The 25,625-nt window shown below is 34.8% G+C and overlaps 1 protein-coding gene across 9 annotated transcripts in view; it reads right to left on the bottom strand.

Moving 5' to 3' along the window:
• CNTN1 (contactin 1) overlaps positions 1-25,625 on the bottom strand; it is a 402,152-nt gene that overhangs the window by 106,145 nt on the left and 270,382 nt on the right. For 7 of the 9 annotated variants that reach the window (XM_032173711.2, XM_032173712.2, XM_032173709.2 and 4 more), the window contains one exon: positions 15,905-16,025. In XM_032173711.2, the coding sequence (XP_032029602.1) occupies positions 15,905-16,025 (121 nt within the window). Of the gene's footprint in view, positions 1-1,792; positions 3,317-15,904; positions 16,026-25,625 lie in introns of those variants that run through there. The other 2 variants (XM_032173715.2, XM_032173716.2) reach the window with 1 other exon arrangement.

The raw sequence follows: 25,625 nt of genomic DNA, 5'->3' as shown, positions 1-25,625 counted from the left end.
CCTTTCTTTTTGGGGAGAATATGAATTACTTCTATACAAGTGAATATTTTGGAAAATATGACAAAAACTGTAATATACTGATAATAGCTTTTTTTATTTTTTATGTTTATTTTTATTTTTTATAGAGATGAGGTTTCACCATGTTGCCTGGGCTGGCCTTGAGCTCCTGGGCTTTTGTGATCCACTCACCTCAGTCTCCCAAAGTGCTGGGATTACAGGTGTGTACCATCATGCCCCGCCAATCATGCCTTTTAAAATCTCTGTTTCTGTGTTAACTCAGCTAAGTAAAGATAAACACATCATCCATTTATAAATTCATATTCAATACATTCCCACTCTTTATTGATCGCTATAAATATATTTGGTAATCTTTCCTGGATTTTACTGATGTTTTTAGAAAAACATACCTATGTATGAACAAAATGTAGATTTGATTTTTACTCAGTTCTCATTCATATGTAAACTAATTTTTAAAAATGAGGAGAAATACAGTTGTTTATCAGTTCTGTCATTTCTGCTTTAAAAATGTAGTAACATTCGATGAAGAAGAATTTAGACATTCAAGGAAAGATAGTGAGAAAACAATATATAAATTTTCCAAATGACCATTCACACATTATAAGATGACCATATTTTCTTAAACAATAATCAAGATTCTTTTTTTGATAAATCAAATTGGATAGAAGACTAGAAATCAAGATCCTCGTGTCTCAATTTCTAAACAGGATGTAAAGTAGCTGTGACTACACCCCACGTATCATTTGAATTGGTGCCACTACTTAGATAGTAGCCCTAACCGGCTCTCTCCCTCTTAAACACTGGCTTTCTAAACAACTATAGTTGGAAATAAACCCCCCAAAACTACTGATTCTTTGGGGAATTCATATAGCACATACATTTAATATAAATATTCATGCTGCAGAACTGGTGTAAGTAGGAAAAACACTGGTGACATTCTTTTTTCCACTGGTAATTCCCTAGTAAGTAATTAAAAGCAAAGCACCACGTACAAATATTCTGTGCACTGTTTATTTTTACCAAAACAACAAATTTCAATGAAAAGTTTGAACTGTTAAGGAAACAAAAAACTTTTCAGAACAATTTATCCTCCCTTTTTAAATCAAGTAAACATAAAATTGAAATTGCTGAGTGACAGTCATATTAGGGCAGGAGACATCTTCTTTACCAAGGAATGTCAACGTCTCATTATTTATTGCAGTCCTGTTCTTGCTTGAAAATTATCTAAGACAATGGCTCCATTATCCTGTTTTAAAATATAAATCAATGTTGTGTGATCATGTTGATGTTTGAAGTTGTACTAAGATGAAGCTGAATCTTATTAAATATGTCTACCATTTAATAGGAATATGGTAATTTTCTTAACCTCTGATATTGATAAAGGTAAATTTAGATCCCAGTTAGAAATAAGAACAAGACTAAATGAAGATAAATGAACCTGTATAATTCTTCTACTTGATATTGATATAGTTGAAGGTTGTCCTTTTCTGGTACAAGTCACATCTGTCCTATGATTTCCTTTAGAATTTTTATTATTTCTTTATTTTTATTAATTTTTTTTTGAGACAGAGTCTTTCTCTGTCCCCCAGGCCAGAGTGCAGTGGCGCGATCTCGGCTCACTGCAAGCTCCGCCCCCGGGTTCACGCCATTCTCCTGCCTCAGCCTCCCGAGTAGCTGGGACTACAGGCGCCCGCCACCACGCCCGCCTAATTTTTTGTATTTTTAGTAGAGACAGGGTTTCACCATGTTAGCCAGGATGGTCTCGATCTCCTGACCTTGTGATCCGCCCGCCTCGGCCTCCCAAAGTGCTGGGATTACAGGCGTGAGCCACCGCGCCCGGCCAATTATTTCTTTAAAAAACAATATTCCCATCTGGTCTTGGTTGTATAATTTCAGTATGGACTACATAGAAAGATGCCCTCAATACGATTCATACCTGTCTCCATGGTGCTGTTTACAGACACATCAAAATTCTCAAATTGATTTTAAACATCTTACAAAAATGGCAATTAATCTGGACCTCTAGTCTAAATTCTAAGATAGCTCCTTTTGGAACAGTAATTGAGACTAGAAAATATAAAAGAAGGAAATAAGTAACATCTTGAGCCAGAGATATTTATTTCTTTATGATGACTAATAAATTATTTTTAAAGTTAAACTATATATATATACACATATAATAATTTAAGAATTATATTCATTTCCCTCAAAGCTTTCTTCAGAGTTCTTCTGACCACAGAGAGAATTGCTAAATGAAGTAAAGGAGAAACTCATACCTAAACGCAAGCCTGTCTAAGAAAATCAAAATTATTTATTGTGAAGGAATAAGAATTTTAAGCGCATCTCTTTGACCAAAGGGGGAAAGTGAAGGCATTTTCAAACAGTAACATTTAAGCAGTCCCAGAAAGAACTATATACTCCTCAATTTTAATCGTTCACTTCTACCCAAGTCCTCCCAATACAAATCACAACCTTCCACCCAAAAGAAAAGATCTACAAACGCTGATGGCAGGAGTCAATACAATTAAATATGAATGCATGCTGTTAATGGCTTTAGTCATCTTTACTAAAATCTTGCACTCAGATGAGGGTTTCCTCCATGTGCTATCCATTTTCACTTTCCAATTCCAGGAATTGTTCCAAAAACCCTACAGAGCCATGGTAGGACTTCAGTTGTTTACTGAAGTAATGCTTTTCATTCTTTCATATGTATGGCACTAGGATTAAGAAAAAAAGACTGCCGGAGTAATGCCCCTTTTAGCTTATGTCCTAATTATGATGTCTCATTAGAGAATTTGACAACATTGTTCATTACCTGCTTGAATAAATCAAACAGTACATTCAATGGCAATACTCCTGTATTACACAATTAATCAGTTCTTCATACATTTTTCAGATAATGATCTAATTTCTGGTCTATATAATTTCAAAGAAAAACAGGACATGAAAACACAAAACTTTCACTTGGCCATTATATAATGTACTGAGTTAGTTCACTAGGCATTTTTAAGGTATTAGTGAAGCATTATAGTTATATTTTAAAAAATATTTATGCCCAAAGTATGTTTACATGTTTCAAAAGGGGAAACATACTCTAAGAACTAGGTTGGGGGTGAGGGGAACTGCAGAAGCTACAAGATTGAGTTAGTCAAATCTAGTATAATATGTTAAAAAAAAAAAAAAAAAAAGTCTTTCACAGAAATGGTGAGTGTCAACGATCACCAGGTTGGAGGCAGGCTTGCACAGACGGGGAGAAAGGAATCCACCATGTTTTTCTCTCCACCTTTTCTGTTTTTACCTGCAAGAGGAAAGATCAAGGCTGAAGGGAGAGTGTGGATGCCCAGTTAGGGGCAGGAAGCCATGCACTTGGGGGATTTGCCCTATTTCCTTGATGGGTAAGGTTAAAGAATAAACACAGAAAGGTATCTTCCCCTACACACTGAGGACGGGGGACCAAAGGGGGAAGACTGATGCCACAAGCTGTGGCCCAATTAAAACCTTTCCCTCATACACGGTGACTGACTTTCTAAGGAGCAAGTGTTGTAACTGAAGTCTCTCCTCAAAAAAACAAATAAATGAAACAAATCTCGTGGATCCTTTGTAAATTTCATTCCACAGAGTGCAAGTCTATCTACTAAAATATATGCTTATGCCTTGAAGACTTCTAAGAAAAAAAGTAATGAGGATACATTGAAGCAATGGTTCGAAAAAGTTAATCAACAGTTGAGGCTGTGTTTTGTGAGAACTATGTCTTGAGTTATATTTTATTTATTTCTTATGTCGATATATACATTCATAGTAAAGGAAGGAAGTAAAGGAAAACATTTATAAAAAGTTGCCATGAACAATGTATGGACTGTAACTATTCATATTCTCTTTTATAAATATGGAATTTAAGGCTTACAGTGATTAACAGACTAGCCTAAGACCATAGGTTAGGTAGGCAAAGTGGATATCTAATTGATTTACCTAATACCAAAGGCCACAGCTCTTCTATCACACCATGCAAATCATTTAACAGCAGTATGTGTATATTAATACAGCAATATTGTTATAGAAAACCATGTAATTAACAGAATGATCACCTACCACATTCCCCTACGTATAACTAAGGACAGTTATTATTAGAATTATACTATTTTATAGCCACTACTGCCCCCTGGAGATAGCTATTTAAATAGAAGAAACGGAAACTAGGAAAACTTGCCTAAGCTGACTGCTTGTTGTAAATTCAGTCCTTACGGTAAATAGTAAAAAAGGTCATAAGACTCATTTGACATTTTAAGCATATGAAATTTTAAATCCTTTTGATGAGAACTGAAAATCCTAATTTTAGATATATTCTTTTTTTTTTTTATTTAAACGCAGTTTGGGTAGTTTTTGGTCTTTTACCAGAGTTTGCTTACCTGTGATTTGAGATTTTAAGTCTGAAAAGGGGGTGCTGTGAACAGTCACCAAGGGAGCCTCCCTAAACTTCTCCAGAGAGGGGTGTCATCTCCTTGAATTAGTCACTGTATCTACCAGACGATGTAGAAATAAATAGTGGTCCTCCAAGTTGCTCAGACCCTACATATCAGCGGGATCTGAAATATTTCTATCAGTAACAGTTCCTTTCTTCTGGAGAAATTCTCAGGAATGTGTGAAGGAGGGGTGGGGTCAAGCTCTTATTGTTGAGAGTCACTGAGAGTGAAGGAAGCAGATGCTCACAGGTGGGTTCTTCAGTTCCACGGATCTTAGACCATTCTGGGAATAATTACACAAGGGATTTCTACACTCTGGTGTGTCGCAAGTAATTTGCTACTAATAATATTGAGAATTCAGAAGTTTCTGCATTTTTTTCCCAAAGGATAAAATGGATTCAAAGTTACCCCTGTAGCATGCTAACTCTCACTCGCTTGTATCTCAATGCACTTTTTTTCTTTTTTTTTAAAGTAGAGACAGGGTTTCACCGTGTTAGCCAGGATGGTCTCGATCTCCTGACCTCGTGATCCACCTGCCTCGGCCTCCCAAAGTGCTGGGATTACAGGCGTAAGCCACCGCGCCCAGCCCCCAATGCACTTTTAGGTGAAGGTGTTGGCTCTTCAGGGGTGCCCTGGGAAATGCACGTGAACCTCAGCCACTCCCTTATGTCTTCCCATGTCCACACAATGATCATCACTGTTAGCTGGCATTAAGCAAATAACAATTAAAATAGTGTTGTGCTTTTTAGCGGAAAAAGGTTTTTTTGGATTTATGCCAAAATCTGCAATCAATTATGGCAGTATAGTGTACAGTTAAACATGATGATGGAAAAGCGCTCTGGCAGAGAAAAGATTTAGAACTACGCCTTGCTGCTCTGATCTAATGGGGTATCCTAGCTCAGCGTCAGTTGCAGAATACTTAAACATTTCTTTCTCTCTCTGTGTATGTTTCATTTAATCCCAGTAGTGGCAATTAGAGTTGGAGAAGCTATTGTAGGAATGCAAAAGCACTAAAATCTCTCTGTAGCTTCATAAACTGATGACTAGTTTAGAGGGTAAAAGCTTTTTCTGAGTTTCCTTCATTCTAATTTGCGCAGGTGCCCAAACTTTTGTGACTAAATTAAGTTTCCAGAAACTGGGTGGGAAGCAAGACTGCAAAAGGCTCCATCAAGAAAGCACTGCATAGGCGGGGTGCGGTGGCTCATGCCTGTAATCCCAGCACTTTGGGAGGCCGAGGCAGGCGGATCACGAGGTCAGGAGATCGAGACCATCCTGGCTAACACGGTGAAACCCCGTCTCTACTAAAAATACAAAAAATTAGGCGGGCGTTGTGGCGGGCGCCTGTAGTCCCAGCTACTCGGGAGGCTGAGGCAGGAGAATGGCATGAACCCCGGGGGGCGGAGCCTGCAGTGAGCCGAGATCGCGCCACTGCACCCCAGCCTGGGCGACAGCGAGACTCTGTCTCAAAAAAAAAAAAAAAAAAAAAGCATTGCATAGTCATGAGACTGGAAATGGCAGACTGCACAAAAATCATAAGTAATAAAACTGCTCGAAAGGGATTTTACATCGTTAAGTTTTTTTCTTGTTATATTTTCAGCAATGAGGCTAAGGTGTTTTTGTCTTATTTAGTCAAATGAGCTGAAAAGGGAAACTATTAATGAAATTCTAATTTTAAACAAGCTAAAATGTTACTCTACTCTCTAACTTAACTTGGAATTATCAATAACTCAGAGTGTTTTGAGGGAATGATCTAATTAATTTGACAAACCATGTACCAACAATGATAGAGATGCACGATACAAAATTATATGGTCTGACTTCTGTCTTTGGGAAAGTTAAACATCAAGAAGGGAAAAGCATGTTCATGTAGTTGAATTTGGAACACTAGTATCTGGCCACATTCTGGCTTTATAACTGATAGTTGAAAATATATTTTTTTCTTTATTAAACTTCCTTTGCCTATGAAATGGGAATAACAGTCCTTGTACTACCACCTCATAGCAATTTTGTAGGATGACATGGTAAAATTTATAGGAAAGTCCTATAGGTGTAGACATTATAATCTAAGATATTTAAATATTCTGAATGAACTATTTTTAACTGTATGAATTATATGTTATTTTAAAAAACAGGAAAACACATATCAAAATTTCATTTACCTATTTTTAGGCCAAACAGCACATTATAAAATCAAGCCTTCAAGCCATCTAGTACAATTCATTTACTGGTTTTGCTATTGTAATTATAACTGTGTAAAGTCAAGTAGCTGAAAAAATATATAACTACTATAGTTTCCCTTGTAATAGGCCAGCCATAAATATAACATAAGCAAAAATAAAATAGCAAGATCAGTATCAGTGACACTCTATAGAATAAACATTTATTGCCAAGAAAGTAAAAGGCCAGCAGCTTAGCTTTTCCACAATGATTATTTTATCACATTGAATATATTTGAATTAATTTTTAGTTACAGTGTGCTATAGCCACGAGCTGGGTGTTCTACCTGAAATTAGACTGTCTGCATTCAAACCTTGTTCTTCCACTTAGTAGCTTTGTGACCTTGAGTGATTAACTTAGCCTCATTAGATTCAATTTTCTCATGTGTAAAATGAATATAATGCAGTAATGATACCTGTCCTTTAAATCTGGTAAACAATGTCTTTAATAAATGTTATATATCCTTTTATGATGTAATCAATACATGTTATATGATATATAATATATATTTTAACATGCTATGTAGTTACATTCTGTCATATATTATACATTAAATTATATAATTATATATCTTTATTTTTATTTTGTATTCATCATTTTATATATATATACCTTTTCACATCCTAAAGATTTGAGTTGGAAAAATATAGTATTTTACCAACATAAATCACAATTACTTTCAAAATATGAACTAATTGCCATTTATTCATATTCATCGAGACTTGTAGGTATCACTGATTATCTGTATTGCTCTTGAACTTTGACATTATTGGCATAATTGTAGCCTAATTTGGCATAAGTGTCTGGTAAATACGCATGGATGTATGAATCAATATGGAGCACTGAAACGCATACAGTGTCTAAAAGCTCCCAAGGCCTGCTAAGTTCTGTAAAGCTTTCCTACTGTCTTCCTGGAATCAAACTGTGTGGTAGAAGGGTTATTTGTTTGTTTGTTTGTTTGTTTTGTTTTTTTGAGGCGGAATCTCACTCTGTCGCTCAGGCTAGGGTGCAGTGGCGCAATCTCAGCTTACTGCAACCTCCACCTCCTGGGTTCAAGTGATTCTCCTGCCTCAGCCTCCCAAGCAGGGGGGACTACAGGCATGTGCCACCACACCCGATAATTTTTTTATTTTTAGTAGAGATGGGGTTTCACCATATTGGCCAGGTTGTTCTCAAACTCCTGACCTCCTGATCCACCCGCCTTGGCCTCCCAAAGTGCTGCGATTACAGGCATGAGCCACTGCACCAGGCCAATTATTATTATTATTATTATTATTTGAGATGAGATGGAGTCTCGCTCTACTGCCCAGGCTGGAGTGCAGTGGCCTGATCTTAGCTCACTGCAACTTCTGCCTCCTGGGTTCAAGCAGTTCTCCTGCCTCAGCCTCCCCTGGCCGATTATTTTTTAAAGGAGCCATGGACACACACTAAATGTGCAGCAAAAAAGAAATTCCAGTTTGCCAAAAGCTGACCAGTTTGATTATAAGGGACCCGGGAGTAATTAATTGCAGAAAAGAAGAACTCCTCCAGGGGAGCTTTTCTCACTGTACTCTAGTGTGGAGGGAAAGAAAAATCTAAATTTATATTAGTGCATAACATAGTATCTTCTAACCCTTATATTTTAAGTTTTGAATTTGTAAGATGAAGTGCTAATCTAGATAATTTTCAAGACCTATCTTAAAATTTAAAATAATGTGAATCATTCTGAATGAATTACCTATTTTGTGGCCGTATTTGAAAAAATTCTTGAGTGTACATCAATTTACGCTGAACTTGCACTGAGAAATACAATTTCAAATTATTGATGTACTTTAAAATTCCAGAAGTAATTGGGAAAGCTGTCAGTTTTACTAGAGTTTTTGTTTAAATAACCACTAAGTTCTGACTTTAAATTTTCTAAATTCTGCATTTCTTATAACCAAATATGCATTTCAGCTCAGTATTTTAGCTTTTGTGTATTACAGTTATGGAGAACCAGCCCAGTCGTATTTCTTTGATCTGAATTTGTTGACTCTCAGTGGGAAGGGGAAGGCTTAATTTCTGGGCAGGTTTTGCTATCAATGGATGTATTGCTGTGGTTAGTGCAGAGTGGGGTCAGGATGGCTCAGAATGGTGCCCAGTTGTAATTGTTCCAGCCAGAGTGGGCAGCAAGGACCATTTTCCTGCCTCAGTTCTGCAAGGCTGATGAGATGGAATCTCTAGTCTGTCTCTGTGGCAAGACTTTGTTGGCCAAAGCAAGTGGAAAGCAGAGGCAATTATCCAAATATCTGAGGTAAATGTGTGTTTTTCTGCCCCAAATACTTGAAAAACTACCTCAACCATTCTCTTTGATTTGACCGTGATGATTTGGACCCAGATCTTTCTGCCTGTATATGTTCGTCTCTTTTCTGGATCCCTTCCCATGCATGTGTGTGTGTGTGTGTGTGTGTGTGTGTGTGTGGTGTGATGAGGTGTGTATACTTACATGCCTGTTTAACGTGGTGCATATATTACATAGAACCTTTATGTCTATTCTTCCCAACTACATGATACTTAAATTGCTTAATTTAAAAGTCCTTTTTAATTTATTTTGGCCTGGCATACCTTAATAATAATTTCAAACATAAGCCCATATTTGCTTATTTAAGAATATGTTGAATGTAAGGATTCTTGAACACAACATGAACATTTATGCCAGATACCACAGAAGCGTAAAATCTGATTTAGCACCAAGAGTTACACAAACTTTTCACATGGCAGCATATGATCCTGTGTCCCTCACTAATATCCAAGGTCCCTGAGCTAGTCATATAAATAGAACCCTAAATAATCCAAGAATTAGTGATTACATCTGTTTATAATGCATGTCTTTGGCTTTATTTTTCCTACGATGTTTTAAAAAATATATATTTTGTATTAGCATACGCCAGATAGTGGGAACAGAAAAAGAGCAGAAACTGAAATCAATAACTTTTACTATTTAGTAAAAATTATCAAAAGAATTTGTCCTACTAGCTCCAGAGTAGACTTGATAATCTTTCTGGTATAGTGAGTTTTAGAAATTAACTACAGATTGTATTTATCCATACTTTCTGGAGAAAGTCTAGCACAATGAGAAGGCTTGACTGGGGTCCCAAGATTATTGTTTGCCACCATGTAGATGGATAATACAGGGGAGGAACTCTTTCTCTCTGAGTCCAAGTTGTTAAATGAAGGGGTAGGAACTTTTTAGATAACCTATAGGATTAACTCTACATTTAAAATTGTATTTTCAAATTTGAACATAATGCAGAGATTTCATATAGTTACTGTGAAAAAGTGGGAAGGAGAAAAGACGTAACTAACACATGATTTGCCAATAATAGGACCATTAGAACAATTTTGTCTTAGAGAAAGAAAATGTTTATTCCATATTTCTTACAAAAAAAGAGTAGTAATTTGCCTGGACCATCATCTCCAAGTAAATGCTTCAGAATTATTTTGTCTGGGCAGTGAAGAGTGGGATACCCTGGATATCAACTCTGCTAATGTAAACCAGCTGGGAGTAAAATACTCGAGCATTTTCCATAGAAAAGACCTTTAGGCAACTATTACAGTACTTTAAAATACTGCACTATTATTCCACCTAAAACGTATATTGACAGCTTCCATCAGGCTTACTGGCTTATTTATTTGTTCAACCGTGTTACCTTAACTTATCCAAGAGTTTAAAAGTGGTTTAGTAATCAACCAAATAGCCTTCTTAAGAAAAAATCTGGTAACCACGTCATTAGGCTAAGCAATAAAAACCTTAACAGAGTATATCAATAAAGATGACCTCTAATATCTCTCTCCATTCTGTAACTGTATTTTTTCCTTAGAAATAAAGTGGAAAGCTGTGCACACACACACACATACACACCCACACACACACATACACACCCACACACACACACGCTCACTTACATGGTGTTTTCACCTAAATACAAGTCCACATAAGGTAAAATAAATAAGCTTCTAATGTAATAATGTAAACAACACAAACTTCTTTTGAGGACAAAATTATTTACAGAGTTTTCATATCATTTGCTTTAGTTTCAGCTACTCTTTTTCCAAAACATTTTAAAATTCTATACAGCATATGTTAGAGTTGAGAACCAGGCCAAAAGAAAAAGTTTACATAGCAAAGTCGTTTTCTTTTTCTTTTGTTTGTTTTTAAACTCAGATTTGAGTGAAGAAACGTCATTTAATGTAATATATAAGATGTAAACAAATATATAGTATATAAGATATAATCCTAATTGCATTTTCTATTTTGGCAATTTCAGTGGCAAACATGTTTTGTTCACCCACGTGGCAGGAAAGTGTTCCTAAGCCAGAAGCATTGTCAAAATATTCATAATACATCAGAAATACCAGAGAAAGTGGTAATACATGTACAAGTTAAAGCCTAATTTCTTTTTTATTTGGGGCCTAATTTTATGGTCTATTTTTGAATGTTGTCCAAAGGTGCCCTCATGAATGAGAATTTAGATTTAGCAAGCCACACATAGGTTTCCAAAATAAATCTTGCTGTATAAATCCTGCAAAACCTTTGCCTCTAAATGACACTCTTTTAGCTGAAGAGCTTTAGAAACGTTGTTTGCTAAAAAATATTCATACAGGGCTGTTCACAAGCATCAGACACTTACTTGATGAGGCAACCCGAAATATACTTTTATGGGACCTAAGAAATAAAAATTTTATTGCAACAACAGAGGAAATTTGTATCAATACTCTTAATGAAGACTTTTATACGAGAAGCCTAAAAATATCTGAAGTGTAATACCTGGTTCTTATTTTAAAACTAAGGCAACATAAGGCAACATATTTAAGACCTTTAAATATTAACATTTTAAATATTAACATTTTAAACTATAAATATTTTAAACATTTTAAACATAACGCAACATATTTAAGGCCTCTTAAATATTAAGTAATCTATAGTGATTTAAGTTCTAAATTCCTTCAGCTATATTATACAAACCCCTGTCTTAAAGGGGTGATTCTGAAATTACTCCTTTCACCAACAGTATTATTTCCAATTGATGTCAATATGTGTTCCTCATAGGAAAAAATCTTTCACTAAAACCTTCTATAAGTTATTTAAATGTCATCATATCAAGCATAGCGTTTTAATCTCTTGCCACCATGCCTAGCTTATTTTTGTATTTTTGGTAGAGACGGGTTTTTGCCATGTTGCTCAGGCTGGTCTCAAAGCAATACGTACTCCTTGGCCTCCCAAAGTGCTGGGATTACAGTTGTGAGCCACCACACCTGGCCATCAATTTTCATTTTTTATATAGATTCATATTTTATTTATCTAAATTTGTTAGAATCCTTAGGGCGCTGGGTTGAAGGTGTCCTATTTCAGAGTAGATAATCTGCTTTTGCCAGGGTTGTGACGACACAAATGTTTATTTATTTATCTTCATCTTCAATTTTATATGTTAGACCTCCTGGAAAACAGCGTTTGAAGAAACGTTACTCTTGCCAAAATAATCTCTATACTGTAGAAGGACTAACAGAAATATTGCCAAAGTTAACAGATATAACTCTTACAGAAGCCAACTTTGGAAAAGAAAAGTGAAAATTCCATGGTCAATACAGTCTCATGATTTGAAGTTGTTTGCAGAGCTGGAGGATTAGACAATGCATGCAACTTTACTGGCCTCTTTTCTTCAAGCATCTTTGGACCCAGTTATATGGTAAATAAAGTAAAGTGCTATAGCTTTCTATGAGTACACATTTATGCTTTTACAGAATTACAATAGTTCATATCTGATTATCGGGGACACTTTCTACAGATTGTTTTTCTTTGGCGACAATTGCCACTGCTTTCTTCATTTCGAAATCCTACCATACATGACACAAAAAACCCACAGCGGGGGTGTTTTCTCTTGGTAAAAGGCCCCATGAAATCAGATCCAATGCCACATTTTCCATTGACTATATTTTTCCTATATTTAATTTTAGTTTTATATTTAGAGGCATTCAGATTTAACTACTTGACTGCTTACATTCGAAGCAGTCAAGTAGTTATACAATAAAAAGGCAAGGAATAAACTAAAACACATTTTTTTCTGATATAAATTGTTTTCATCATGCTGTATGCATATGCTCACACTTGCCCACCCACAATTACAGATGCGTGCACACACGCACACACATGCACACACACATGTTATTAGGGCAGCAACACTGTTCTTACTGTGTATTCATTTCCTTCGGTGTGATGTAGGCTAAAAGAAATCCACAGTCTTAATTATGTCTACATATTTATACTTTTGTTTCAGTCTTCTGATTAGGCATAACCATTCATACACAGAAGCAGTTTTGTTATAAAAAAATTTCTTAGCGATCCTCAGATGAAATTGCTTTCCCCTCTACTGTGTTTACTATCCTTCTCGTTGCACTAATTTCAGCAGCTGCAGTTCAGATCACCAATATCTGAATATGGATTAAAATTAGTCCATCTCAAATATGGAAAGCTCTTATAGATGTCTACTGTCTACTACATAACATATTTAATGTTTTTTATAAACGTGTAATGTTGAAGGGTTGAGTGCAAATTGAATCTTTTAAAAGCAATTCACAATCTAAATGTGCTATTAGATTTAACTACATGAAATTTATTAGTTTTTTATTCTTTTGCGTGAGCTGAATAATCATCTCTTCAATTTATTTTATTAAGAGAGTCTTGATCTAGATGGGAAAATAAAAAATAGATGCGCTTTTTAATGCCTTGTGGGACCTTGCTGGCTACGAAAATCTTATGAAAATTACAAATCATTTTCCCAGGAAAAGGTACATACACATAGAATTTTATGTACAATTTCTGGAGATCCATGGATCCCTTAAAGCCTGTTGATAGTCTCCAGATTATGATTTCCTGAACTAGATACAAAAGTATAACTAAATGAATAAATAGACCAATAATAATATCACTTAAGGCAGGGCGTGTCTTATACATTACTCACCATCATTATAAAAAAGAAAAACAACTGTTTAATTGTATACCTTCTGGTTTAAATATATAAAGCATATTAGAACATCTGCTTTATATATGTTTTTGACACAAGTTCTGCAATAGTCAAATATATTTGACTATTTTAATTGCAAATTTCTTTTGATATGAAATGGATACTTTTTCTATTATTAGAAATAAGGTTTGAAGAATGGTTATGACTCTGCTGACTTTAACAGAGGTAAGCAGTATTTTCACGTATCTGTATGGTTTTATTAGCATCTTACTATAGTGCAAGGACTTAAAATGCTGTATACGTTTTTATTTCTACATAATATCTGCTATAGCTTCTTTTTTATTTACTCTCTATAAAAATACATATAGTGGTGATAATTAATTACCTAAGTATGTGTGGCTAGTATCATGACTACCCTTGCATTTCATCTGTAAAATTCCTCTTCACTCTGAATATTACAAAGTATTCTATGATAATAGTACTATGAGTTTACTACAATGTAATCATATGACGACATTGATGTCCACACATTGTAACATAACTCCTATTGCAATATTAATGCTAATTATTTTCATATGCAAGCAATTTCAATTAAATATACACTTTGGCTACGTCTGGAAATGACTTAACAGCTAGTGGTCTGACTAGGAAGAATGGTGAACTAATCCCTCTAATCCCTCCCCCTAATAATTCTTGAAAACAATCAATGTCCCAGATAACAAAATAAATGAAAATACTGAACCTAAATGAACTTTGTTTGACTTAGGATTTTGTAGTCTCATTTTTATTTGTTATTATTCAATGAGTGTTTTGTGGAATGTGTTTCTAAGTTCATTCAGATGAAGAAACTTCAACTAGACTTCTTATAACTCTATGGGAGAATATATTCAAATGGATAGAAGGGCTTTCAGCATTTGCCCAGTGTTGCTTAGGGACCCCTTATTAACATTGCTCTACAGGGAAATGCAGGAGCTGCATGAGGTTGAGTGAAATTATATTGACCGGATGTGGAAGGAGAATTAAAATAAACAAGCCACAAATATCATTTTATTGCCAATTTATCTGATAGTGTGAAAAGTAAAGGCAAAATGAACAATTAATGCTCAATAAATATTTTTAGTATGTGAAATGTGAAAAAATAACAATTTTAACTGACACTGAGACAGAGAGAGCTATGAAACAATGCAAAGGAACTCTGCCATTCACTAAAAAAAATATGAATTTTACAACTTAGGAGAGTAGATAACTGTGTACCAATTGCTACAAAACATAGAAAGCAATATAAGTTATGAAAATTCAGAAGATAGGAGCTCATATTGGGGACATCAAGAGAAGGATTCATGAACTTAGTATATACTTTAGCTAAGGCTTGAAGGATGAATAAGATTTGGTCAACAAATCATGAGAAAAAGACATGGAAGGAATACTGTGAATAAAGCAACTGATATGGAAGTTAAAGGGTATTTTTGTGGATTAGTTAGATGGTTAGAGTTGGTTATATGAAGTGAGATATTAAAGGTAAACAAACTGGGGTCAACACATGGTACTTCTTGGGTGCTAAACTAAAGGGCAGTCAGTGAAGAGCCAACTCTTTATTTTAAACAAAGTGTGCTGTGTTCCCAGCCAGCCTCACTGCTATGGCAGTGGCCAGTAGCAAAGGGGCTGCATGTTTAATAAATGTGTATTCCATCACAATCTCAATTATATTATTCATAAGAACAAAAACACTAATTTGAAAAAACCAGCAACAAATAAAAACATGATACGTGTATAAATTAACTTTACACTCTAAGACAAAAGTGATAAATATATAACATTTGAGGTTATAGTAAACAGCATCAGTATATATTTTTTCCATAGAAATAAAAAAGGAAACAGCACTATACTCAACACACTAAAAAGTATTAGCAGGAAACAAGAACTTTTGGTAAGTCTACAAAGCACAAACATTTAGTAGGAGGTATGTGGTGTAACTTTCTAGAAGATACGCAGTTAATAAAACAAACAATCAGTGTTGTTTACTACTTGTCTGGCACAGATCATTCTTAGGCATGGGAAGAAGCTTAAGATCCATTCTTAGGCATGGGAAGAAGCTTAAGATCCATTCTTAAGCATGGGATTGAGACTCTAAATATATAAGAATTTGCACCAGAGTTACCAGAAAATTATACATGTTTATGCAAGTCAAATACCTTTGGCTTTGTAATTTTAAAATGTTGAAACTCTTACCTCTCACTACAAGGTCAGCTGAAGCTGAAGAATTGTCCACAATTGTCTGTGCAGTGCATGTGTATCTTCCAGCATGTTTCAGCTGCGCGTTTCGGATGAGCAGTTCCCCATTGGAATCCAGCTGTTAGCAAAAGCAGCAATTATTCAAATCAGTACACTTTTCACCAATTATGTGGCATTTAAGATACAAGAGGTAGTTTTTTTCCCCTAACAAAACGAACACCACTTAAAGGATGTGTTTTAGACATGCTAACTGTATGTCCTTGCTCTAGGCTTCAGTTTCTCAACTGAAAAATAAAGTGAATAATTTATTGATAAGGTATTTTTTTAGCTTTCATATCTTTAACATTCTATTATTTCCACAATCAGAGGGTTATATCAAGAGAAACTCAAGGGATGAAACTGTTTAACTGATGTATCTTAAAGAGAAATATTAAGGTCTAGTAAACTTAGTTTTAAGTATCAGTGAGTACAAACAAATGCTATATGGGTTGGAAGAATGATTGATTTGATTTCACAAAGATGATCTAATTGACTAGTTTTAATATGTGCTATAGTTCATTTTACAAAGATACTAAAAGTTTGCAGAAATTGAGAAAATGTACAATTCCACTAACATGTACTCTGTTGTCAAATTATAAATTCTGTGAGGGCAAGAGGCAAGAATTTTTGCTTTGTTCAATGCTCTATTCTATTGCCTCCAGGAGTGTTCAACACATATTTTTGAGAGTCTTCAGGAAATTTTGCTTGTGATGATGAGGCACCATTTCAATGTAATTTCCAAAAATAGCTAATAGTTATTGAATGCCTACTCCATACCGGGTCCTGGTCTGTGCAAGCATATATATATATATATATATATATGTGTGTGTGTGTGTGTGTGTGTGTGTGTGTATATACATATATACGTATATATATATGTATATATATACACACATATATGTATATATATACACACATACACACATATATATACACATACATATATACACACACACACACAGAGGCACACACATACATACACACACTTTTATTCAATTCTTTTTTGACAACTGCCCTATGAGATAGCTCTTATTGTGTCCATTTGATTAACAATAAAAGTGAGACTTAGGGAATCCAAGTAATTTAACTAAGATAAGTAAGGTCATTCAGCTTGTATGGTAGCGGGAGCATGTCAAAGTTCATGTTAATTATCTCCAAGATATTTTCTTAGAATGAGAACTTGGAAAACTCAATTTTTATTTTATTTATTTATTTATTTATTTATTTATTTATTTATTTATTTATTTATTTTTTATTATTATACTTTAGGTTTTAGGGTACATGTGCACAATATGCAGGTTTGTTACATATGTATCCATGTGCCATGTTGGTTTGCTGCACCCATTAACTGGTCATTTAGCATTAGATATATCTCCTAATGCTGTCCCTCCCCCGTCCCCCCACCCCACAACAGTCCCCGGAGTGTGATGTTCCCCTTCCTGTGTCCATGTGTTCTCATTGTTCAATTCCCACCTATGAGTGAGAACATGCGGTGTTTGGAAAACTCAATTTTTAAATGGACATTTGGTTTTCCTGTGAACCAAAAATATTGATTTACTATTTCAGTCATAATTATCTAGATACCTATGATGTATCACGACTGTGCATGGAGTGAATGTTTTGCTTCCCCATAGGTTCTACCAATAGCCTCTTCATATATTATGTTCCCTCCAGTTCTTGGAAAACATTTGGGTTTGCAACCCTTGCTGGATTAATGAGGTTAAGAATAATAGCTGGGCAAGCATATTGGTATAGTTAGTTGAAACAGAATACTAATATCTCCACATAAAGAACTGATCAGTGGCCACACACCTTATTCCTTGATATTAGCCAGTCTTAATTTAATGTCGGTTGAGATATTCCGGTCCCTTGAGGTACAGATTGGCCAAAAATCAAAACAGTTCCCAAGATTTCTACGAATTCCTGGAATAGGTGAATTTTTTCCTTCTGTCCTCCTGGTCTGTCATTTCTGTATGTATGTATGTATGTATGTATGTATGTATGTATGTCCTATCAAGGAGCTCCAGACTAGAAATTCAGCACTTTCTCTATTTTATCATAAAACCAAATAGCATGAAGTATTACCTAGTAAAGTGAGTTTACTGAACAATTGAAGGAGCTGGAACTGGTTATATTAAAAAAAGGTAGAGCAAATCAACTTTGAAAAGTATCATCTACTGCATAATTCTGTTTTTAAAAGTCCTGTTGGCCATAAATTTACTGGGAATTTCCCAGTAACCTTCACCTCTCCCAGTGCTCTGCCATCTTGTTGGCAGCCACTCCTACTACCACTCTCTTACTTCTCTCTTCTCTTCTTTCTCTTGGAAATAAATAATTCTTATTTTGTCATATTAAGCTGTTTGATTGTTTGATTTTTACTTGGATTCTGACAATATCTATTCTGTTTTTAGTTTTTCCATTTCTTCATTTCTTACTCTTCAATTCTCATCTGAGTCCCACTGCTTCAGCTCGTCTTATTTGACTTCTTGATAGCATTTGGATTTCCTTCCCCAAATACCCATTTTTTTCTAGTCATCTGACTTTCCAGGAACTTCTAGGACATTCTTAACCCCTCCCTTTCTTCAATTTTCTTATAAACTCATCATGAATTCTTGAATTTATCCATTCTTTCCATCACTACTGCCTCTTGTCCAAACTACCCACATCTCTCACCTGAACCCCTACATCTTATTTGATCACTACTTCCACCACTGTTCCACTCTATTCTTTTCTCTACTGGTTACCTAGAATAACCTTTTAAAAATGCAGCTAGGCCCAACTCATTTGTCTCCATAAAATCAGATAAACTGAAACCTTTAAAATTTCCCTTTCCTGGGACAAAAGCCATAGCATTATTGTAGTCAACTTGATTCCATTCTCCAGGCTCTGTCTGATGCTCCAGCTCACCTAGTGTGCCATCTCACTCACACTCTGCTCTCCAGGAAGGACATTCTCTTTTTAGGACTGCAAATGCATCTTGTTCTCTTCAATCTCTGGTTCATCACATTGTCTCGTCTTCTGGAATTGTGATTCATACCCCTCATAGCCTCAATACCCCCTCCCCTATCACCTTCACCTCTACCCAGTACCAGTTCAAATCATTTTCTCCAGCAAGCCTTTACATTTTCTGTGGACTATGCAGGTCCCTTTTCTATATTTTATTATACTACCATGAAACTTACGTCATATTACGTATCTTAAATGCAGTTAAACACTTGTGTGATTATGTGGTTGAAGTTGGTCTCCCTGGCCGACTATAAGTTTGATGTGAGGAAATACGTCTGTTGTATTTAGCAGACATGTTGTATCCTTGTGTGATATATGTATACAGCTGTATACACTGTCTTCTCAAGTCCAGCACAGTGCCAAGCAAATAATCAAACTAAATATACCTTGTTTGAATAAACTTGTCAAATTGTCAAGAATTTTGGTATCTGCTCTTAAGATAATACGTATTCACTTCATTTTAGCTACATTCAGAATTATGTTAGCAAGTACATATAACCCATGACAGTGACAAGCATTCACTAAACACATAATGAGGCTTTTCTTATGTGAGACTGAAGTACACACACCTTCAACCTCCACAGATTACCCCTGCACCTAACTCCTGTGCCCCAGCCACAGTGAATAGGATATACTTTGCTATGTGTTCTCACATCAAACCTTTGCATATATCACTTGCATTGCCTGGATTGCCCCACCTCCCACTTCCATTACTTGGCTATGAATGTTCAACCCACATTTTGGATACCCCTCCCATATCTGAAATTGTAAGGCTAGATTAGTTATTGCCCTTTGTACATTTTCATTGTAACTATTCCTTTCTACTGTAATCGTGTCACTGTTGATTTCTTCCACTAGACTGTAATTCCTTAGGGAAAGAACCAGGTCTTACTTATTATTACACACAAAGTACTTAATGTAATATCTGACATACAAGAGAATTCAACAAATATTGAATAGATACATTAAAATAATCTAAAGTGTTTTTATTAAATAGACATTCTTTTAGTAATTTCAAATGGTTTTTTCAGGTAAGATAATGATAATGTTATGAGATAACTGACTTGAGAAAAACTATTGCTATCCATATCTATGAGATAAACTATCAGGAATGATATATTTCAAATATCTATACACTATTTTCATAAGAAAATAGGTTATTGGGAAGGCGTGAAAATTTATAGAGAAAACAATATCACTAACATACAAGAAAACTGAACTTCTAACTTTTCCCACCCCTATGTGTAGTAAAGAATTTAGCCTTGCCCAAAGAGAGGTCTTGCCATTGCCCTCAGCTTCTAGAAGGTAATCTCTATAATGTCTTTCTTTGCTTGGGAAGTCTTGGGTCATACAGGATAGTCCAATCATATGATTTAGAGTAGGGGTTAGCCACACCTCTATAGTCTTCAAGCTGGGGCTGGTCATAGAGTAGGAGTTGGGTCATACTGGAAAATCCAACCATGTGATTTAGGGTAAGAGTTAACTACACCTGTAGAGTCTTAGAGAAGGGCCTGGTCATGCCACAAATAGGACATTTTGACTTAGAGTAGGGGCTTTGATTCATGTGGTATCAGTCAACCTAGAGACTGAGATTAACCATGTGAGCAATGAGTCCATGAATCGTGTCTAGTTGATGAAGTCCCCCCAAAAACTCTGGACAGAAAGGGCTCAGTAAGCTTTGCTGGTTGGCAGTACTTCAAGGATACTGTCACATATCAGAGCAGTCAGAGTAATGCATTTTAACCGCATGGGAAGAAGACAATAGAAGCTCTGTGTTTTTTACTTCTTGACTGTGCCCTGTGTGCCTTTTCCTTTGGCTAATTTTAATTTGTATCCTTCTCCTGTAAGAAGCTGTACCCATGTGTATAACAGCTTTAAGAGAATTCTGTGAGTCCCTTCTAGCAAAGCATGGAAACTGAGGATGGTTTTTGCAACCCCTTGAACTTGCAGTTGGTGTCAGAAGTGAGAGTGGTTTTGGGGACTGTGCCCAACTTTGCAGCTGGCCTTTTTTTATTATTATTATTATTATACTTTAAGTTTTAGGGTACATGTGCACAATGTGCAGGTTTGTTACATATGTATCCATGTGCCATGTTGGTGTGCTGCACCCATTAACTCGTCATTTAGCATTAGGTATATCTGTCCCTCCCCCCTCCCCCCACCCCACAACTGACTTCAAACTGTACTACAAGGCTACAGTAACCAAAACAGCATGGTACTGGTACCACAACAGAGACATAGATCAATGGATCAGAACAGAGACCTCAGAAATAATGCCGCATATCTACAACTATCTGATCTTTGACAAACCTGACAAAAACAAGCAATGGGAAAAGGATTCCCTATTTAATAAATGGTGCTGGGTCACTGGCCATCAGAGAAATGCAGCTGGCCTAACTTCTTATCCTAAATAGAATTCATCTAACAAAGGAGGTAAAAGATGTTATTTTATTACTTATGGTTATATTTAAATATTTTTTAGGTAAGCAGAGAATAACATTCGTATATAGAGAAGGTAAATATGAGTTTTTCTTGATCTATCATAAAAGTTAATGACATATATGTCTAAGTAATTTTTTTAATGAGGAAAAAGTATAAAATAATTACGGTAAAATAAACATGATGTATTTGTTAAATAGACTGTTTTGATGTATCTTGACATCCTTAATAGAAATGCACTTAATATTAATATTCAATAATATAAATGTATTAAGTAAAATCTTTCAAACTATTATGACACAAAATAATAGTTATATTTGGAAAGAATAATGTCTGCATATAAGTAAAAAGCACTTTTTTTGTATTTATTCATTAAATGAACTCGGTACTTTGGTTGCTTTGGTGTCTAATTGAAAGATAATCCTGTTACTAAACTCCCACTATTTCAATGAGCCATGTCATGAGATTTGAATTTTCAAAAAAATCACCTTAGCAATTTAAAATGTTTCTTCATTCAACTTTACATCAAAAAATTGAGGGCAGAAAGTAATATAAAAATAAAAATATTGTGGTATCATAATTGCCCTTTTAAAAATATTTATGTGATGTATCTAATCTTCTTTCTTAATGAAATTGTTATCTTTTTTCCCTAAACTTTCTTTGAAACATGGTGCTGTTTATACATTCACTTATTTTATTCTGATAGGAATAATGTGGTCATTCTTATACTGTCACATGTAATAAAAAGCACAAACTATTTTATATCCTAAAATACATTATGTTAAATTCATATTTATTAATTTTCACAATAAACTCTTTTATGACTTTTAATTAAACTACTCTAAAAGTTTAATGTTAAACTCGTTTGAAAATTAACTCTTTTATTGATAAGCCCACTTGCATAAAGCAGTAAGAAGCAACTGTAATGTTTATTCTCACTGGTTCTACATTTGGTGAACATGTAGCAATAAAACTTCTCAGAAGGAAAGAAAAAAAATATAAAGTATCATTCCCAATATAGTTGTGTATGTATGAAAGCACTCCTAAAGTTTTTATAAATACTACTAGCACTTTCCATACCTCAAGAGAAGTTGAGGTTCTCAGTGGTTGGCAGAATGCTTACAAAGCAAGTAAAGATCATGGGCCTCAGCACATTCTAGCCACAAATTAGATACGAATGCTCACTATATTTTTACTAAAAGCCACAGCTTGGCTCAATTACAAAATTCTTCCCTTCATATGAGGAGAGTTGAATCACATACTGGAAATTGTGATAGCAAAGCTCAGGGATGTTCCAAAGTGTATATGTGGTTGACCACTTGGAAGTTTCCCAAGTTTAAATCAAAAGACTTCCAACATATAAATACCCAGCCCTTCCTTCACCTTCCCCCATAAACTAACGCAAAATCATTTCTGCAATGTAAATGAGTCTCAATGATTATGTTATATTAACAAACTGAATTAATCTTAGTGAACAAAGATTCTATATGGTACAGAAAATGTCTAGATAAAAATTAGAGCTCATAATTGTCACTTAAATAATTTGTTCCATTTAAGTTCAGAGTAAAGGGAGAGATACAGACGTTTGGAAAGAAGTGCATCCTTTAAAGAATATGTTTTACAAACATAAAAATTATTAAATATGTCTGATATATGCTATATCCATGAAACAATAAAACTTTTCTTCTTTACTTTTGGCTTGTTAGAGAAAGCAAAAATAATATAGCAAATATGTCATATCCAACTGCAAACATTACCACCACCAGCTCTGCTAACAGCAGATATTAAGTTAGGGTTAACTAGGTGTCAAAGGTTGTTATAAATATACGTGCGAACTGACTTACTCTTAATAACAATCCTATGAGATACGTACTATTTTTGGCTGTATTTTACAGAGGAAGACACAAAACTACTGTAACTATAGCCACTAGTATTACTAGTGTCGCTATTAATACTACTAAACCTGCTACTATTACTATTAAAATGGCTACTATAACTTCTATTGTTACTGCCACTACTGATACTACTACTGAACTCCTACTATTACCAAATCTAATTTATTCAATGTTTTTTAAATGTCTAGCAATGTGCTAGCTACTTTACATACATTTTCTTATTCAATTTCTATAATTATAATTTCATAGCCCTAATAATGAAACTAGGACTATCTCCTTTTCACTTCTGAGTTCCAGAAGTAACACTACCCAACGATTTACTATTAATATTCTCATTTTAGAAATAAGGACCTTGAGATTTTACATTAAGCTGTTTTTGGAAGGCTCCATGGGTAATATATAGCCCTAATTTCACCAGGTCAAGCTGTTTCCGAGGTAGTGCTTAATAGATCAGATAACTGGATTTAGGTTCAGTGTTTGGTAAGTAGATGTGGTGCTTCTTCATATATGATATGATATTATTTTACTTATTTTTTTTGCTATTTAAATTTTCAAGCATAAGTAGAAAGAATAGTACTATCACCATCTATAAACCAGCCAACTAGATTGAACAATTGTAAACTTTTTGCCATATTTGCCTTATCTAATTGTCTAGCTAACTAGCTCTATATTTACTTCTCTCTGTCCACTATCTGTCTTTCTGTCTAGGGCTGAACCCTTGAAAAATAAATTCCAGATATTATGATAGCGGTACTACTCAACTCATCGACTCATCAGCAATTTCTAAAGACATTAGCTTGAATCTCAAAAAATTGAGGTCATTCTCTTATATAATCACAAAACCATTTTCCTTTTCTTCTTCTTTTTTTTTTTTTTTTTAAACTTTGAAACAGAGTCTCACTCTTTCACCCAGGCTGGAGTGCAGTGGCACAATCTCGGCTCACTGCAACCTCCACCTCCTGGGTTCAAATGATTCTCATGCCTCAGCCTCTCGAGTAGCTGGGATTACAGGTGTGCACCACCACCCTAGGCTAATTTTTGTATGCAAAACCATTTTCACACATAACATAATTAACAGTAATTCTCTAATGTTATCTAGTTTTTGTTAGGGTTATTTTAAGTAATGCATCAATATTAAGACTGAGTCAAAAACATAAAATGACAAAACAACTTATTAAAGTGAAGTGATGTCATTGGACATACAAAAAAATAAATAAGGCAAGTTGTGCAGGATAATTTCTAAGATTACTAAGATAATTACGAAGAGTGAGTTTGCATATATATTAAGAGTAGAAGTGTTGAAAATCTCTAAATTTGGCTATTTTTGTATGTAATAAACAATGAGAGTGACAGCTGAAGAGTCCAATCTTGATCAGCTGGCCATTTTAAATGAAAACTCAAAAGACTATTTTCTTTGAGGTTTCTCTTAAGCATTTTGAATGATGGACAAAAACATCAATGCCTTTGATTTGGAACCTATGTTTTAGAGTTGAAATAAAACTCATATATCATTTAATTTCTATGGTTTTCAAATTGGTTCCCATTAGCTTTAGAGTTTTAAAAATCTTCTTGGACCACTTTGTAGAAAAAAGTCATCAGAATGGGCATTTTGGGGATAAGAAGAAGTGAGAGACCCTGTGGATAAGGGTCTTGGCTATGTAGTATCCTCCACAGACACACAAATACACAAAAACACACATGCACACAAAATTTCATCTTCAGTCAGGGCAATCTCATTTTCATCTTTTGTTCAGAACCGAGGTTCTGATTTAAATTGTCTTTGCAAAAAGCATTTGCTGCTAAAAACCTTTTATACTGTTGATTTGGGAAACTTTTGATGTAGTCCAAATTCCTCATATGACAGAGGAGAAGCCTGAGGCTCAGAGTGACTGTTTTGCCCAATGTCATATAACTCATCAGGTGCAAAACCAGAACAAATGTCCAAATCCTTAGATCATGTTCTGTTCTTAAGCAAAAACTGAAAAAATTAGATAGTTTTTTTTAGGACTGCAACCACTAATAACAAAGTAGCATATTTCTAGAATGCTGTAAATAAAACATCGAAGTCCACCATGTAAACTCATACAATGTTTAAGACACCAACATTTTACAGGTTTATTTACCCGTTTTTATTTTCTGTGTTTTACAAGCATAAAAAGCCAGAATAAGTAATTTGGAGATGCTTAAATATGTGTGGAGTTCTATGTAAAAGGTGTGTCCTTAGATTTTGATGAATTTTGGCAGATCCCTCAAAGCCTATATATATTTTATATATATATATTTATCTTATAAAATATATTTATATATCTTATATAATATATAAGATATATCCTATATAT

Source organism: Hylobates moloch, unplaced genomic scaffold (assembly GCF_009828535.3).
Source record: "Hylobates moloch isolate HMO894 unplaced genomic scaffold, HMol_V3 SCAFFOLD_13, whole genome shotgun sequence".
In the NCBI taxonomy this organism is placed as follows: domain Eukaryota; kingdom Metazoa; phylum Chordata; class Mammalia; order Primates; family Hylobatidae; genus Hylobates; species Hylobates moloch.
This window is presented reverse-complemented; position numbering and strand designations above follow the sequence as displayed.